A 17995-nucleotide genomic window follows, 5' to 3' on the forward strand; every position below is an offset into this window, starting at 1 on the left:
GTATCCAAAGCCTCTACTAGAGAGCCACAAAAATGAATAAATCTCACAAGACCGCACTATTTTTTTAACTAAAGCAACAATCACCAAATTATGTTATGCGCTTGGAGGTAACGTGCCCTTCACAAATAGAAGTACACGAATTGCTACTTAGGTCCCTTACGACTACTACCATTTCTAGTTTCAGGTTAAAAGATTGTAGCATGAAATCTGAAGAGCAACATAACGGCACTGTTTCCAGACCAAATACACAACTTTGACTTGAGAAAGCATTACCACAGCACCGAGTCAACAAAATATCTACATTAGACTGCGGAAAGATAAAAAGAACCAGGCCTACAGGAATCGGAGTGCCCTCGAATTACACCACCAAGTCAGTCGAAACAGCAAACGAAAATAACGATATCAGCAGTATGTCAGTAGGAAGCACCAATGAAAGATGACGATCCCAGAGAACAAGAGGTGTCAACCATTCTGCACCACTGAGAACTATTCAGATCTGACAGCAGATGTGCTTAAACCAGAGAGCTCCAAAAATTATGAGCAAGTCTTCAATGATACAATCCCCAGTTTGCTTGCAGGGGTCAATCTACTGGAACTCGCCATCTTCTTACAGCTTTCTTGAGTGTCTCAGCTCGTTCATGGACTCTGGCTGCTTCCTCCTCCACCCAAGTCCTGACAAAAATCAGTTGATGTTTTTTTTTGAGAAGCTATCAGTTGATGTTTCAGATCAATTTCCCTTTACCACAAGAGAAACCAGGGAGCCAGTTTAGTTTGAACTTTAGAAATGGTCCATGCTACAAAGGCTAGACAAATGCAGTATAGTCGATATGCTGAAGTGAGAACACTTTTTATAAAGTTCATTTTACTCCCTTCACCTATCCACTTTGTCCGCTTAACCCCCCTGAACAAAGTTTTGGCTCACTTTACTCCCCTGAACAATTTCATTTGGTCCAATCTACCCCCTAATTAGATTTCTCTTTTTTGTTTCTTCATGTGTGAGTTGAATTTTGAGTTCAAATTTTGTGAGCATATACAAAACATGATGCCTTATGTTAGAAAATTATACTAAAAACTCTTCATGGTTATTTTCATAGGTTAGGAATATTTAATACTAAATTGATCTTAGATATACAAAACGGTACGAAAAAGTAATCATGAAAAAATTCTAATATATTTTTTTAACATGGAGCATCATGTTACAAGTCAACCGACAAAATCTGAAATTAAAATTCAATTTGTACGCGAAGAAACAAAAAAGAGAAATATAATTAGGGGGTAGATTGGACCAAATGAAATAGTTTGGGGGAGTAAAGTGAGCCTAAATTTTGCTTAGGGGGTTAAGTGGACAAAGTAAATTGGTGAGGGGAGTAAAATAGACTTTTTCCTAAAATCAATAGCAGTGAAGATCTTGAGCAATTCTTCAAGAAGACTGGTGTTGGTGCTAGGTACATTATTTTTCACATTATAAGTCCAACATGCAACCTCTAATTTCCTTTAATATCGCATATGCAGATGAATAGATTTAGCAGCATAAAGTTAGGCACATAAATTTGAATACCACATCAGAATTGGAGTCAATTTAAGTTTTGAAATATGTACCAAAGGTTTTATTGTATTTCAAGTTTTAGAGAAATGAACTTTAAAATATCTGAAATCATGAGAAACAAATTGTGAAGCTATGAATATTATGACTAACAGAATTCAAATTTAGGTTTCACATACCAAATTACATATCTAAATAGGCAATAGCATATCCATTGTTTAATGTATAGCTGCTTATCTGTAGAACAAAAAAATATCATGCTATTGTATTTTATTTTGGGTTTTGAATTCAAATTAGAATTCCCAAGAATCAGAATTAGGAAATTTCGAGAATCACAGTTATGCTTTCATCCACAATATGACCATTGATCAGCCAAATAAGCTATAATCTTGGCTTTCTAACCTAGTGGCAATCAATGCAGCAGCAAAAAGCTGATTCTAAAGTTGCAACCCAGATATATATGGCCAAATGCAGAACCAGTTGTCTGCTCCAACCCAGGATTCATGCATGTTTCGCAGGTAAGATACCACATAACCACATCGCAGGTGTTAAAGTTTTGAATATGCTGAAACATGTGATAACCAAAAAAGGACAGGTCGTATAGAAGACAAACCTTAGCATTGTAAGAGCTTCCTTTTCAGCTTCAAGATACGATTTAGCTTCATTGACAGCTTGATGCTTGCTGGTCATGTCCGACAACAGGTTTTCCAAATTCTGCTGATCAGCCATGACCTCTGCATTCTCGGTTGCCAGTCTATCATACATGCCATCAATTTCTGACCTTAAATTTATGAGATCCTGATTCTGGATCTCTAAAGCTGACTTTTCTTTCAACAAATCTTCTAGTTCTCTTTCTCTGTCTGTCCTCTCATTTGCAAGCTCATGCAACACATGTTGAAGATCCTTGTCAACTTCAAAACCTCGTTGTTGCTCCTTCTTCATCTTGTCCTCCCATTGTTGTTGTATATCTCCTCTACTGATTAATTCTTCCATTATTTCAGCTATAGCAGAAAGATGGGCTTCATTTTCGGCTTCTAGTCTGTTTAACTCATCACGAATTGCTTCCTCCATTCGACCACTGGTCAGTGCAGCAGCTGCTTGTGCTTTCGTTACAGGTTTGTGTGGTTGAAGGCGTCTTGTATTTCCTATAATATCCCATGATCGTAAAGAAAATTAGGCTAGCACACTGAAACAGGGCATAGCTGACCTTCTCAAATAGTTGGCATTGACATAGTATGAGCAACAGATCTGGTACTAGGTAAGTTCATATACATCTCCAAGCCAGATAAGGACATGTTTATTCGATAAGATTAGGGTTTTTTTTCCAAAAGAGTAAAAAAAAGCTAACAAAAATAGCTAGCATGGTAACTCAACTATCACGGAGAAAAATGCACAAGTTACACTTACATGTTAAAGAGCAAATACCTGAACAGAAACACCAAGCCCAATGCAATATAAAATGGTAAATATTAGAAAAAATGTTCTTAGTACTACAATTCAATCTGTTTTAGGAGATATGAAATATAATGCACAAGGAAATAACATGAATAGAGAAGCTTATATTTCCACATGTGAACAAAGTGAAACATAGTCAAAGTACACCACCAACAGATGCCAAAAGAAGTTGTTCCCATCACTATAGTGATCAATCAAAATGCTAAAAAGGGTCTTGCAAACAAGTATGAGACACAAAGAAGAATGTGAACAGATCATACCGAAAACTCTGCTGATGATGTTGTTCTCACCAGCCATCAGCTCTATGAGCATGGATGGAGACACATCTGGGCAAGCACACAAATCCAAAATGCGAACTTTTTGACTCAGCATCTGGACTGTAACCAGGGTCAGGATTTACCAAAAGAATAAAAGAAAAGCATCTAACTGAAACTGCAGCACAAAAATAGCAAGATAAAAGATATGTGTACCTTTTGGTCTGCTCCTAATGCACGCGGATGTTCCACAAGCACTTTCCAGTTGACAAGATCAAAACGAGAGAGATAACTACAACCACAACAACAAACATAGAACTGAGAATAACATTATGGCCATCAAATAAACAGTGACAAACCATCATTTTCCATATGTTAGGCTAGTACCTCTCAGGTAGGAAAAAAGAATTTTCCTGGACAGTAGGAGAACCACTTGTCGAAGTTTCCAAGGAGTTTGATAGCTTACTGAGTACAATACCAGATTCTCCTAAAGCTTTCCATCACCAATGCAGAAAATTAGAATTTTTTTACAGTGTCTGTGCTGAATTCTAATCGAAGCTAGTGCTAGGGGGAAAGCAAAGGAAATGCATAATCTCAAAAAAGTGTCACTACATGTTACATTGGCAAATGCAGTGAGGAATGACTACATAGTGAAGCTTGTCTCTAAGATATAAAATATTTTTTCTTAGCTTAATGCCATATAATAAACAGTGGAACTTACATTGGATATACAAGAAATCAGGGTCATCAATATTTACATCATCAAAGGCACTTTGGACTGAACCAGAAGTTAATTTGTCAGGAACAATCCTCTGCATCCTTTTCCTACATATTGCAAAAATGAACCATCAAGAAGCTAATAATCAAATGTTATGCATGGTCAGATTTTTTTAATACTATCTTGCCTCATTACCTCTCAAACTTTGAGCACAACTTAACAAACCATCTTGCAAATTCCCTCCGAGTACAAAAATCACTGGGGCTAACATCTTTTTCAATTATCTGAGAAGGCACAGAAGATGAGGAAAACATAACTAGAATATTGCTTTACTAACAACAAGGTTTCTTCCAGAAGAAAATAGCATAGTAAGTAAACAGAAAGGACTTACATCATTCATAGCATACAGGAAACAGCATAACCAATAAAACAACCATACATAGTAATAAGCATAATACAACTTCTAAGATGTTTAAGCAGTCATGCACTGTATGTGCAAACAACTTTTAGGCAATTATGCTAGTTGTATTTTATGCAATCACGTGTAATAAATTCCACAAGTGATCTAAGAAAATGAATGGTCAAACAAAACATGGGTGAATGATCAGAAAAGATCTATAGACACAGGGAAGAACAATTTTCCACATCACACATAACTTGTAGCTTCTTAGAGATGAAATAGCATTCAAAAGGTAACCAAAAAACATTTTCCAAAGTAGCGTATTCGTAAGCTTTAAGGAATATAAAATGTAAGAGGGAGTAGTAGGCTAGCAGCTTATGCGCAAAACAAGTCATGATGAAATGCTTCCACAAAGGTAGTACACCCCTTATGGTTGAGATATTTCACTAAGCTAAATTATGGTTGGCCATAGTTTAAAATTGAAAAGTACCTGTAGCTTCTTCAGTATAGAGAAAGCCTCCTCATGTATAGGATCAATAGGAGCTCTAAAAGAAAAATGTCTGCGAACAGCCGTACTATTTTGCATTGAATCATCAGTAACTGCTTCAGCCTTCTCATCTGGTGTTGTGCTGAAAACTTCATCTTCATCAGATTCTCTGTCACTTGCATTGTCATTGGGCGTCTCTGTTGACTCTGTTGACAATTTCTCTTGAACGTAATGCAATGGGGCAACAATGAGTTGCTGAAAACCTGAAAATCAGTATGATTCCACCATTCAGTTTTGTTAGCAATAATCTTGACAGTAGTGCTGAGTAGCTAAATGTAAATTACTTAGGGTTCAAGTCTACTCTTTGCATTAGGGACCAAGTCTTTGCCTTAGGAACCAAGTCTAGTCAAGTCAAGCCTTAGCCTTGGCATGTAAGCCACTATGGCTGTGTAGTAGTGCTATAAATAGAGAGGAGAAGGGATAGACTCTCTTGAGAGTTCTAGCAGCACCAAAATAGAGTGGTCTGGCTATTCTCTCCACACTCAAGAGGAGTGTGTGACTGGCTGGCAGGTTGCCTTAGAGGACTGCCCAGGTTGGAGTGTAGGAGTTGCCATAGCCGGAGGCTTGTAGACTTACCAGAGGCAACTATAGGCACTTTGGAAGGAGCTCCAAATAGGTTGCTGCAGCAACATGTATATGTTTCTGCGTGAAACAAGTGTGTTTGCGTGCATCTTCGGTAGTGTTTGGGCCAACAATTTTGTTCTCTTGACACAAAAGTTGACAATTGTTTCTCCAAACAGAACTAAAAAATCTTCGACACAGAAAAAGAATGCTCTAAAACTGTAATTTCATAAGGAAAAAAACAAAACCTACAATCACAATCAAATGAAAACAGTCTACAACAACAATATAGCCTTTCAGTCCCAAGCAAGTTGGGGTAGGCTAGAGTTGAAACCCAACAAGAGCCACAAATCAGGGTTCGGGCACATGAATAGCTGTTTTCCAAGCTCTCCTATCCAGGACTAAATCTTTGGGTATATTCCATTCCTTCAAATCTCCTTCTATTGTCTCTTCCCATGTCAATTTTGGTCTTCTTCTGCCTCTCTTCACATTACTGTCACGCCTTAGGGTTCCACTAAGCACCGGTGCCTCCGGAGGCCTTCGTTGGACATGTCCAAACCATCTCAGGCAGTGTTGGATAAGCTTTTCTTCAATAGGTGCTACCCCTAACCTATAATGTATATCCTCATTTCGGACTCAATCCCTTCTCGTATGACCATAAATCCAATGCAACAAACGCATTTCCGCAACACTAATCTGCTGGACATGTCGTCTTTTTGTAGGCCAACATTTTGCACCATACAGCATTGCATGTCTAATCGCCGTCCTATAAAACTTGACTTTTAGCTTCAATGGTACCCTCTTGTCATATAAAATTCCTAATGCTTGGCGCCACTTCATCCACCCCGCTTTGATTCTATGACTAACATCCTCATCAATATCCCCATCTCATTGTAGCATTGATCCCAAATATCGAAATGTATCCTTCCTGGGTACTACTTGGCTTTCCAAACTGACATCTCCCTCCTCATGTGTAGTAGTGCCAAAGTCACATCTCATATATTCAGTTTTAGTTCTACCGAGTCTAAAACCTTTTGACTCTAGGGTCTCCCGCCACAACTCCAGTTTCCATTTACTCCTGCTTGATTTTCATCAACTAGCACTACATCATCCGCGAAGAGCATATACTAAGGGATATCCCCTTGAATGTCCCTTGTTACCTCATCCATCACCAAGGCAAATAGATAAGGGCTCAAAGCAGACCCTTAATGCAGTCATATTCTAATCGGAAAGTCATCTATGTCGCCATCACTTGTTCGGACTCTAGTTACAACATTGTTGTACATGTCCTTAATAAGTCCAACGTACTTCGTTGGGACTTTATGTTTGTCCAAAGCCCACCACATAACATTCCTTGGTATTTTGTCATATGCCTTCTCCAAGTCAATGAAAACCATGTATGTCCTTCTTCTCTCTATACCGCTCCATAACTTGTCTTATTAAGAAAATAGTTTCCATGGTTGACCCTCCAAGCATGAAACCAAATTGGTTCATAGAGACCCGTGTTATCCTTCTCAAACGATGCTTGATAACTCTCTCCCATAGCTTCATAGTATGGCTCATCAACTTAATTCCTCGATAATTAGTACAACTTTGAATATCTCCCTTATTCTTGTTTATTGGTACCAGTATACTTCTCCACTCTTCCGGCATCTTGTTCAACCGAAAAATATGGTTGAATAACTTGGTTAGCCATACTATGGCTATATCCCCGAGGCATCTCCACACCTTAATTGGGATACCATCCCAGCCCATCGCCTTACCACTTTTCATCCTTTTCAACGCCTCTCCGACCTCAGATTCTTGGATCTTCCACACAAAGTGCCTGTTGGTGTCATCAAAAGAGTCATTCAACTGCAAGGTTGTGTTCTCATTCTCAACATTGAACAATTTGGCAAAATACTCTTGCCATCTATGTTTGATCTCATCCTCCTTTACCAAAATATTCTCCATTTCATCCTTAATGCACTTAACTTGGTTGAAGTCACTCGTCTTTTTCTCACGAACCTTAGCCATCCTATAGATGCCCTTCTCTCCTTCCTTCGTACCTAATCGTTGGTAAAGATCCTCATACGCCCTACCCTTTGCCACATCTTACAGTTCGCTTAATTTAGCAAAAACCGAATCTATCAAAAACAAACAGTTTCAACAACCAAACGTATTGTGCTAGATTTATCAACACAGATTTGATGTTTGTTATTTGTTTTAGATGACAGTTACTGAACATTATTCAGCCGAATCTGACATTTAAAACTGTCAAGAATAGCTAGCCGTTTAGATTTCACATAGCTAAACAAGATTTTGGTATTTTTATTTTACCCATGATTTCCCCAACAAAGTATTTTAGGTTATTAACCAAATTAAGTCTTGATAGATTTTGAGATCCAAACAGCCCCTAAAAGAACTAACAGAAGAACCAGACCCATCATTACATTATGAACAGTGATAATGACAGAGTTGCATGTATGAGTGGCTAACATGAATTTGAGTAACTTCAATGCTATATTATATTTGTTATGGCCAGGAACAATGCGCGTCTGTGCAGAATGGGCCAGCTGTCCATTGTGTCTTGTGAAGTAAAAAGACCTTGCAGCCGCCAGCAAGTCATGCGGAAATCTCCACAAACAGGCTTCAGTTGTTACCTCTAGTTTAACAGAATGGTCATTGGCGTTAAGCAACAAATAAAAAGAATCAATTCAGCCTCTCATCTCAGCTCATCATTCTCATCTATATTATAGTCTATTCTCTTATACAAGTGACAAGTCATTACCTTCTGGCTATCTTCTCAGCTGAGTTTACCCACATAATGCTCTAAGGAGATAGTTATAGTATTCATGTTTTCTATTCATGTTAGAGAGTAACACCAATATGGACATGCTGAAGTTTGTGGAGTTCTGAATCAACCTAAATGAGAGTGTCAGAGCAGACTTGTGGCTCTTGAATGCAATGCACACAGGAGTGCTTAAATAAACAAGACACACCAACAAACAAAGTTTTCCTATGTATATGAACCCTGGAGGACAGTTATCTCTACCACTAAACAGAACACAAGGGGGCGTTGACACCCCGTGGCTCTGCCAGCAGAGCCACCGGTGCTCCCCCGCACGCCGACAGGTTGGGCCTCCCTTGGCGCTCGCCCTTTCGATCCCCCGTCCACGCCGCCGCTCCACCTCCCCCCGAGTCCGCCCTCCATCCGCGCGCCTCCCTCCCTTCAATCCGCCGCAGTCCGTCCTCCTATCCTCTCCAAAAGCACCGCCACAACCTCCCTCATGCTGCTCATCCTCGTGCTCATGCGCCTCCGGGGAGGACAGCTTGGTCCGTGGTGGAGTTCGCTTTCCTTCCTCGCGTAGGACTGGGATAGGGGAAAAGTTCATTTTGACGAGTTTGCGTGGATGGCCTCACAGCATATGGCAAGGAGATGAACTGGACAGCGGCCGCCGCTTCTCTTCCTGTTCTTCGCCAGACGCCGGTGGTGTCCTCCTATTCTTCGCCGGCGGAGATGCATCTGGAGAGGAGCAGTGTTGTGGGCTGCGGCAAGCGAGCAGAGCCTCGATTGTTCACCGTCCCCTGCCCCTTCTTCGCCTCCGGCACCTTTGCGTGTCATCCCTGCCATTCTTCTCCAGCGGCTGCAGCCCTGCCCACACGACCTCGGCACCTCGTCGCCCATCCCCTGCGGACTGCGGCCCTGCCATGCAACCGGCCTGCAGACAGGCAAACCAGGCTCCCTACCATGCGCACAATGGCACAAGCCACAAGGAAGCAAGGCCGTGTGCCCGTGCCCCTGCCTCCATGGACATGGCTAACGGTCAGTTCTTCGGAGTTCAGATTTTTGTTTTCTGTGTAATGATGGCAGAGTTGCGTTTCTTGAATCTGCTAGCTCCGTGAACAAGAAAGCTTTTGTTTAGCAATAGAAGTTTCTTGGCATGGATTTTTCTTTTAACTACTGAACAGGCTATTGAATACTCAATTGTAAATAGCAGGCTGCCAGGCATGCAGTATCACTATATCAGTACTCCAACTCCAGTTTATGACAATGGATTTTCAGGTTGTGCATTTCTGGTGCCTGTCCTGAATCTTCTTGTGATTTGAATTGTAGAATATATGGACTGTTATTCGCATTTTACATGTTGAACTTGGAATTGAGGATTGATTTTAGCAAGTGCATTTAGCTGTTCCCATGGTTATTTATCTGTCCTCATATCTGAAATTAGGTACCTGATGGAAGGAGTTTGAGCGTGAGTTCAGGACCAACACTATCAGGGGTACACTTGTGCCTTTTAATATTGATTTCTCACATTGCCATAAATTCATTCACTTAACTGTGTGCTGTTTTTTAGTGAGGTGTGAAGCTCCTGTTGGTTAGAGTTCGACACATGGCTTTTCTTTGGAGAAGTTGTACCGTCTTCAATTAACAATTGAACGGCAGCACGCTATGCCATTATTAATCTCTCACAGGTTGGATCAGTGAGCACACTTTGACCACTAAACTCCAATGTCCAATAATTCCTTTCACATGTCTCCTTACAATAGGGATTGTTTTCCCAATCGCTGATATGATCCGTTTGGTCCCCCAACTTTGGATTTTCGAGAAAACAATCTGAAGTTCTTATCTGAAAGTTTCTGTAGTTGGCAATATGATCTGTCCTGTGTGTTTTATGACAAAGTGGAGATATGCTCATAGCTGGAGTAAGAAATTGGCCACTGGATTTAACTTCAAAACTGCACAATTCAAGTGCGAGTGTGCGACAGGTACCACTATGTTCCGTGAAGCTCGAGCAGCTGCCTTTCTCAAGCATCAACTGGAACATGCACAATTCAAGTGCGACAGGTACTGTCTCCTTATGATTTTGTAGCGAATTGATATAACTTGTTGCATCTCAAGATTTTCTGACTAAAAATGGCATGCTACCAATATCAATGTAAAATCCTGTATGCAACTTATGCCTGATCGCATTACAAATTTCTGCATACGTTGCATTGAAACATATGCAAAATGGAATTTCATTGTCAATAACTACCGGTTTGTATACATGTTTTGGCCTTGTGTGGAAGGAACATTCTAAACATTATTTTATTTGGAGTATAATTATCCAATTCAGTCCAGTGTAAGGATTAGCGTCTCTGGGGAATGGAGTGTTGGACCCATGCTTCTGGCAATGCTCAATTTATCCATTCCCCCCAGGAGCTTATGACAAAGACAATGACTATCTAGCAGACACCATCTAACGACCAGAGAGCTAGATTAGTGGAGTCCAGCTTTGCTTCCCATGGTGGATTGGTGGTTCCCCAACAAGCAAATGATTAGAGACTTTTCTTCCTCCTCGGAAAGATAAAGGGGTTCAAGATGAGCAATGACAGCACCAAGAAACGAAGAGAGGACAACAGTAAAGTCGCTCAGAATCCATTTATTATATCTGTAATAACTGGTAACCCCAGCAGAATTGCGGTCATGTCTGTACCAAACTTTATATGCTTTCTATAAAAGCTGGGTTATCCTGTTTCAAAAAAATAAGTCGCTCAGAATCCATTTGTTATGTGTTTTTTTCCCTTTCATCTGAGAGGAATGTATTTTTCATGTTATCAAAGAGGAAAGGGTCTAAAAGACCTAGATATATTTAGATAAGCTAAAGTTCATGCTAATCTACAATTAAAGAGTTATATAGCATTACAATTTGTGTCATATAAGATTGCTAGGATGGGTTAAATATGAAGATGAACAATATTAAGTTTTCATTCACGTGTCACCATTAATCTCGCTTTCATATTTCAGAGACGCAGGAAGTATGCTCGTCTGGTTCAGGGTCTTTGATAGATTAGTCATGGAACCACATTGGTCTCAAATTTATTTCAGTTTTTGGCATCGGCTGAGAAATGAATTAGTCGACTGTAAGGATGAAGGGTGTCATGATATCATTTATATTGTTTTAGTTTCTCATACTTCTTTGGTCCAAACCAGTCAGTCCTTTCAGAGTTCTAGGAAGTATATTCGAAGCTGTGAAGCAAATCCTTTGCGCCGTTCCTATCCGTCACCCTTGAGATGGCCGGTTCTATATGCTGGTTACAATATAGGTTGAACAAAGAATGCCTTCTGTGAATCACAAAAATATATTACTTTCCACTATCTTGCGTAACGATGATTTGGAGTAGGATTTATTTATTTATTTTGGTGTTGTCACTATGAAACTTATTTTATTTGTCGTGTGTTTCAGTTTGATTCTTAGCAAGTGATCTGCCTGTCATGCAAATCTACACTTACATTGTACAAAATTGTAGATATCGTACTCCTACCAGAATGCTCAGCATTTCACATGATACCATGGCAAGAATCTCGCGCAAAACATTGTTTTTCAATAATTTTTTCATAGCATCACATAGGTGTGCCAAATATGTGCAGGGTGCCTATGAGTTGAGGATTAATGAGGCTTTATATTAAAAGCTTAATACACCACCAGGGATTAATTCAAGCACGATGACATTTGCCATAGCAAATATCTTGTGCTAGTGGGTTGTGTGTGTTTTGCTTGACTCGGCCTTAGCCTTATTGGTTAACATCTTGGTTTTGCATTTTTCTTTTGAAATAGTTATTCTTTTGTTTAAATTTTGTGTGCCCGTAGCAAAGCACGGGCCATCACTAGTATCATATAATTTACATGAGCCTGTTCACAAATTATTTTGGAATTAGCTGCTGCCGATGTTTGTTACTATGTCATAGATTTACACCCCACTACAAAATCGAACTAGTTATTCCATTACACACCCCTTGTAATCCTATTTTTTTAGTATGATGATTCAGCACGTAGAGGATTATACAATGAGAGATTTACAGAAGTGAACCTGCTTCAGATATAGGAGTATGACATGGATTCTGGCATTGCAAAAGGGTTGGGTAATATCGAATGTTGTCAGTTCCGGTACTTAGTTAGATAAACAACAGAATGCAAGAAAAAGTATTGCGTACTTTAGACAATCTAGAGATGAAGCATATGAGCAAAAGCAACAATATTAAGTTGATATTTCAGGATCACATGGCGCCAAACAGGGGAATTAGCACGGTGGAGGCCACAAATGGTAATCAACTCACAGTTCCTGGACGACGGGGACTGCCACGCCAGCCCGGCCAAGGCGATCGCCGCAGAAGCTCCCAGCCCGACGGCGAGAGCTCTCCCAAACCCTACAAATCCACAACAATCCCCGCGATTAAAACGGAAGATCCGCTCGAAGGCGGAATACTTCACCATCTGATTTTCGGGAAAGGATTAGTTTACCAGTCTTCCTCCTCCCCTGTTCCACTGGCTTCTCGCGCTCGGGGAGCCACCAGCCGCCGACCCCGTCGCTAGATTCGCCGGCGGCGGGAGCCCAGCTGGTGCCGGAAGCAGCTACTTTGGCGGACCCGCGGCGGCGAAGCTGAGCCCGGAGCTGGGGGAGGAGCGGGGCATCGAGCGGCGGCGGCGAGAGGCGGAGTGTGTAGGGGGCGATGGCCATGGTGGGGAGGAATCGAGGCCGCTAGGGTTTTGGGAGTCGCGGTGTCATACTGTCATCGTTGGGTGTCCCAAAAGGCGGCTGTCTAGATAGTACTCGGGTGGTCCTGAGCACTCGAGTGCTGGAGGTCAACAAAACACCAGAATTTTTATATCCGGCAGATCGAGTGTTTACCCTATCATCCCACCCTAGTTTAACATAGTTCGATACCATGTAATGATGATTTATGCCATGAAATTATCTGACTGCTTAGTGATGTAATACGCTGAGTTGAAGATATAAAACCAATAAAAAATAAATAAATCCTCTAAATTGCCTATCATAAAAAAAAATTATCAGAAAAATTAATGGAACTTATTCACACAGGACTATTATAGTGATTGACTCAACATTTGACGTGACTAAGCAATGACTATTAAGATGATTACAAGGCCTATTATGTTATATGATGCTAAACCATTATCAAACTTATGTGGGGATCAAACTTATGTGGGGATGATAAATGCATCGGTTTATTAAGTTAAGGGGTTGATTTGCACCAAATGGAATATGAAGGATGAATGTCACACTTTTGCAATACTTGAGGGATGAAAAATACACTTTTTCTTCCTACTATTGGTAATGCACTTTTTTTCATCTCCTCCAACAGATTGCTAATATCTCATCACCAATACTTTGTTGCTGGGCCGAAAGCTATCTGAGACAGCCCATCTATGCCCCGTATCTCTCTTTTCCCCTCTTTTTTTTCTTCCTCACGGTATGAAAGCCACCTGCAATTCAATTTTTGTGTGCTCCTTCCATTTTCTCCATGAGCAGAGCTGCAGATCAACAGCTATTCCATCCTTCCTCCAAATTAAAGTACCAGATCAACAAATCCTCCCTCTCCAGCTTCCTGCCTTCCAAGAACAGCGGCTCCTTAATCTCTTTCGAGCACACCAGCAATTATAGGTCCTGATTGGAACGGCTTAAACTTATGAAAAAGCCAGCTTTTCAATAGCTACCCACATAGCGGGGAGGGAGGGAGCATCCGGTGGCGGGGAGGGAGGCGCGGGCGGCACGAAGGGAGCTCCGGCAACGGGAAGGGAGGGAGGGAGCATCCGGCGGCGGGAAGGGAGCTCCAGCGGCGGGGATGGAGGCGCAGGTGTACGGAGGAGGGAGGCGCAGATGGCGGGGGCCGCGGAGAGAGATGCGGGCGCGGGAGGGGAGGAAGCTGCAGGGAAAAGCTACGAGAAGGAGCTCACGCGCGGCTTTCTCTGGATGCTGCCACACAGTTCATTTACCAAAAGCGCTTGATGGGGAAGCTATCCATAAGTTTTGCGTTTGGCCACCCGTTGGCTTATTTTTTATAGGAAGCTGCTCTATAAGCAGTTCCAAACGAGGCCAGCACTACCATGCCATGGATTGGCCACGGCTCCTACAGGAGACCAAGCTGAAGGAGGTGCTTGAGTGGGAGGGATTGCGCAGTGCAGCCATGGTGGAGCATGTGCCCCTCCCGCCATCTCCTCAAGCCGCATCGAGACCACCACAGCCCCCATCAAGATGCACATACATAGGGAGGTGAATGGAGCTCGTCCGACCGGCCCGCGCGAGGTGAGGCGGGCGCGCAGCCACCTGGCCCCTGGCAGAGGCAGGGGCGGCCAGCACTGTGTCATCGGTGCGGGCTAAAGATACGGTGAGGCCGCTGAGCCCTAGCACAGACGGAGTCAGGGTAGCTGGCGCTGGGTCACCGGGCCCCAGTGCAGCCAAAGGATGGGTGTGGTGGAACCGTCCAACTTAAACTGGCTTAAATGTGCCTAATCACTGTCGGAACAGAAATTATTCTGTTGACGCCGGATTTCGTCACTAGTAAAATCGGCGCCAAGAAGAGAGGTTGTTGGAAAAGCACAGTTGGGAATCGGCCGAATGGTGCTACAGTACGAGATCGGCCGATGACTTCTGTCTCGCTTCAGATCGAACGTGCCGGGTTCCCAATCGGTTGCCTTTTGCCGATAAGGAATCGGCCGATTAGGAGGTTGGGTTAATTGGGCCTGTATGGGCTTGGAAAGAGATAAAAGGATAAGGGGAAGATCAGCCCATGAAGCGTATGATAACCAACCTAGCACGAATCGTGCTTGTAAATATTCATTTTCTATTTGAATTAGGGATAGAATTCTAGTCGGTTAAGAAGTCATCTGTACGGGGCTATAAATAGCTACCTTTGTAAATCTGTAAACATCAAAAAATCAATACAACCAACTACTTTTTCCTCGTACTTACTTTCAAGCAGGCGACTTCGCCAAATACTTTCTCTTTTCATGAGTTCGTGCGAGTTGGCAGGGCTGCATCAACTTGATCTCCGGCCAATCTTGTAAGTTCCGTTTACTGAATACATTCTAAGCTTTAACTTCGGGCGTATCGCTGTTGTTTCGTTTAGATTTATTCACTAGTTATCGATATTTACTAGAATCATAGGTTTTACCTGTTTTTTCTAGTTTTATCACCAGTTATCCAGCTAGGAATCGGTGGTTTCGGCTTTCTTCACGTTCTGCTATTAAATTCATCTACTTTACATATTGCCGATTAGATCTATTCCTAGTGTTGTTATCATAGCTTTGTGTCGATTACTCTAGTAGTTTTCCATCTACAAGGCTACAGTGATCGGCTGCCTTATAGCCGATTTCTTTATTACGGTAAATTGGCCGATTCGCTGATAAGCTTTCTCGAGATCGGAAAGTTAGCCGATCGTGATTTTCTGAACCTGGCACGTATTCTTCCTTGCCAATCAACAGGTCAGATTGGCTGGCACGCCGCGCGAACCGCACCAGGGCAATCACCCGAACAGGAGTTAAGCAGATTCTCTCGAGTCGTGTGTCAGACGCTGGGATTCGGTTGACCGATTTCTAGCGCCAACATATTCATAACGCACTTAAAATAGTATAATTCCGGTAGTCCGTCGAGGGTCCCCAGGACAACCCGAATCATCCACATACGACTTGAATTTTAGCCATACATCAGGATCGCTTCTATGAAGGGAAAGCATCAACAAACATTACTTTTTTACATAAATACTGAAGGTACGAATTATTACAAACCGTAGGTTGAAACAAACTTAAAGTGCAAGTTAAACCATTCTAAGAGTTTCAAACTAAAACAAGCCTGGGAAGTAAAGTAATTAAACAACTAAGTCCAACACTAGGGAATTATGAGACTCGTAGAATACCCTAGTTCTTTGGGCCTTCCTCATTGGCAGACCGCTGTTGCATGTCTGAAAATAACAAAAGAGGATCCTCTGAGTACGAAGGTACTCAGCAAGACTGACCCGTCTAACCAGTATAGATAAAATAAATTAAAATTTCAAGGAGTATGATACCTTTTTAGTGGACTAGCTGACTCTATATTTAGTGAAAAAGCTTACTATTAGTGAAACCTTAGTTTTGTGATTTTATTGACTATTTATGTTTACCTAACCAATCTACGTTTATAAATCATTTGCGCAGACAAGTTGTTCAGAATATCATACAACAATATTAATTCAAGGAAAACATCACGTTGAACTTGTTTACTCTACGATGCTTAAGCGATGATCAAGTGCACTCATAACTGAGAATTGCAGTGATTCGGACCGATTTACATCCTGCAGGAGATACCTAATCACCAGCCATGCACAACTGATCGGGTTGCGCATAATGACCTTTCGATTAGCTGTACCCAAAGATCGGAAATATAATTACCCGAACCCAGGGACACACCCCCACATGGGACCCCACGTCTGGCCTGATCTCCATGTGAGTTTTAGGCTACGCCCCTATCTTTCTCTTGCACGCCAAGCACGGGTACGCACAACTGATCGGGTTGCGCATAATGACCTTTCGATTAGCTGTACCCAAAGATCGGAAACATAATTACCCGAACCCAGGGACACACCCCCACATGGGACCCCCACGTCTGGCCTGATCTCCATGTGAGTTTTAGGCTACGCCCCTATCTTTCTCTTGCACGCCAAGCACGGGTACGGACATTTCCAATCAAAGAGCCAACTAACCTACCAGGCTTACTGGTTCCCAATGGCAGTAAGCAACCAGGTAATATCACTTGATCAAAGGTCAAGATAACGAAAAGGCCTTAATTCATTAAGCTTAGTAGATAGAACTATCATCTTTAGCTTCTATCCACGACTTTCAGAAATCATACCATTTCCTTGATCCAATCGTGTATGAACATGATTACCTTAAGTTAATGAGAAACAAAAGTTACTCTAAGGATAGATTCTAAGCAATACTAAGCATAGGACATTACTAGTTATTTTGAACAGGTGGCAAAGATGTCCTAACAACCAAGGTTGGATTGTGCATAAAAGTAAGGTTTCAATCAACTCCTAGACTTAATGCATAAATAGATAAATAACCAAAAATTTGGACATGTGAATATAAATATCTGAAAATAATAGGTGTAGATGCTTCGGGGCTTGCCTTGGGTCCAAAAATGTTAGGTTCTTCAGAAGACCCTTCAATAACAGAAGCAAGCTCAATAATCTCCTCAAAACCTTCAGGTTCTTCAGATAATTCCATAAATTCCACCTCAGGTGCTTCAGATTCTACGGTATGATGCAAGTCATAGTTATTAATGCAAAACTTTTTGATAAAAAGAGACTACAACTTATCTTCACGATCAAGTTGCAAGACAACACTAAACTACCCAAAAAGATTAGCCCTCAAATTATTTTTTAACTAACCTAACTTAAGCCTTTTCTTTTATTTAGAAAAAAATTATAAATAATTTCTAATCTTAAAACCTAATCCCTATGGATTAATAATTATTTATGAATAATAAAACATTATTCAATTTTTTTTACATTTTATAAGGGTTAAGTATTTATTTAAGTACCTTAAATAAAGGCACTAAATAAATACCTAATTTTTATTATCTTTTCCTAGGGTTTAAGAATTTTAATGCATGAGGAAAAATGAAACACACCTAATAAAATTGGTTTCACTAATTTTGGACATTTCTACAAATTAAAATGAATTAAATATGAAAATAGAATTTAAATCTAATTTCT

At 41.2% G+C, this 17995-nt stretch overlaps 1 protein-coding gene across 1 annotated transcript; it reads right to left on the reverse strand.

Moving 5' to 3' along the window:
- Positions 1-334: 334 nt before the first annotated feature.
- Positions 335-13055, reverse strand: LOC101759063. Its single transcript, XM_004965306.3, has 10 exons — positions 12744-13055; positions 12560-12649; positions 4861-5120; positions 4166-4254; positions 3974-4077; positions 3640-3745; positions 3469-3544; positions 3259-3370; positions 2157-2688; positions 335-672 (listed from the first exon to the last, which is right to left on the reverse strand). The coding sequence occupies exons 1-10, from the start codon at positions 12958-12960 to the stop codon at positions 582-584; spliced, it is 1677 nt and encodes a 558-aa protein (XP_004965363.1). The 5' UTR covers positions 12961-13055; the 3' UTR covers positions 335-581.
- Positions 13056-17995: the final 4940 nt, after the last annotated feature.

Source organism: Setaria italica, chromosome IV (genome assembly GCF_000263155.2).
Source record: "Setaria italica strain Yugu1 chromosome IV, Setaria_italica_v2.0, whole genome shotgun sequence".
NCBI classification, from domain to species: Eukaryota; Viridiplantae; Streptophyta; class Magnoliopsida; order Poales; family Poaceae; genus Setaria; species Setaria italica.

What these genes read in the sequence shown, in the direction of transcription:
- LOC101759063 (XM_004965306.3), bottom strand. Translation starts at nt 12,960, where the DNA reads ATGGCCATCGCCCCCTACACACTCCGCCTCTCGCCGCCGCCGCTCGAT. An exon ending in ACAGGGGAGGAGGAAGACTG is followed by an intron (nt 12,650 to 12,743) that starts GTAAACTAATCC and finishes GTGGATTTGTAG; the next exon opens with GGTTTGGGAGAGCTCTCGCC. An exon ending in CATCATCAGCAGAGTTTTCG is followed by an intron (nt 2,689 to 3,258) that starts GTATGATCTGTT and finishes GGGATATTATAG; the next exon opens with GAAATACAAGACGCCTTCAA.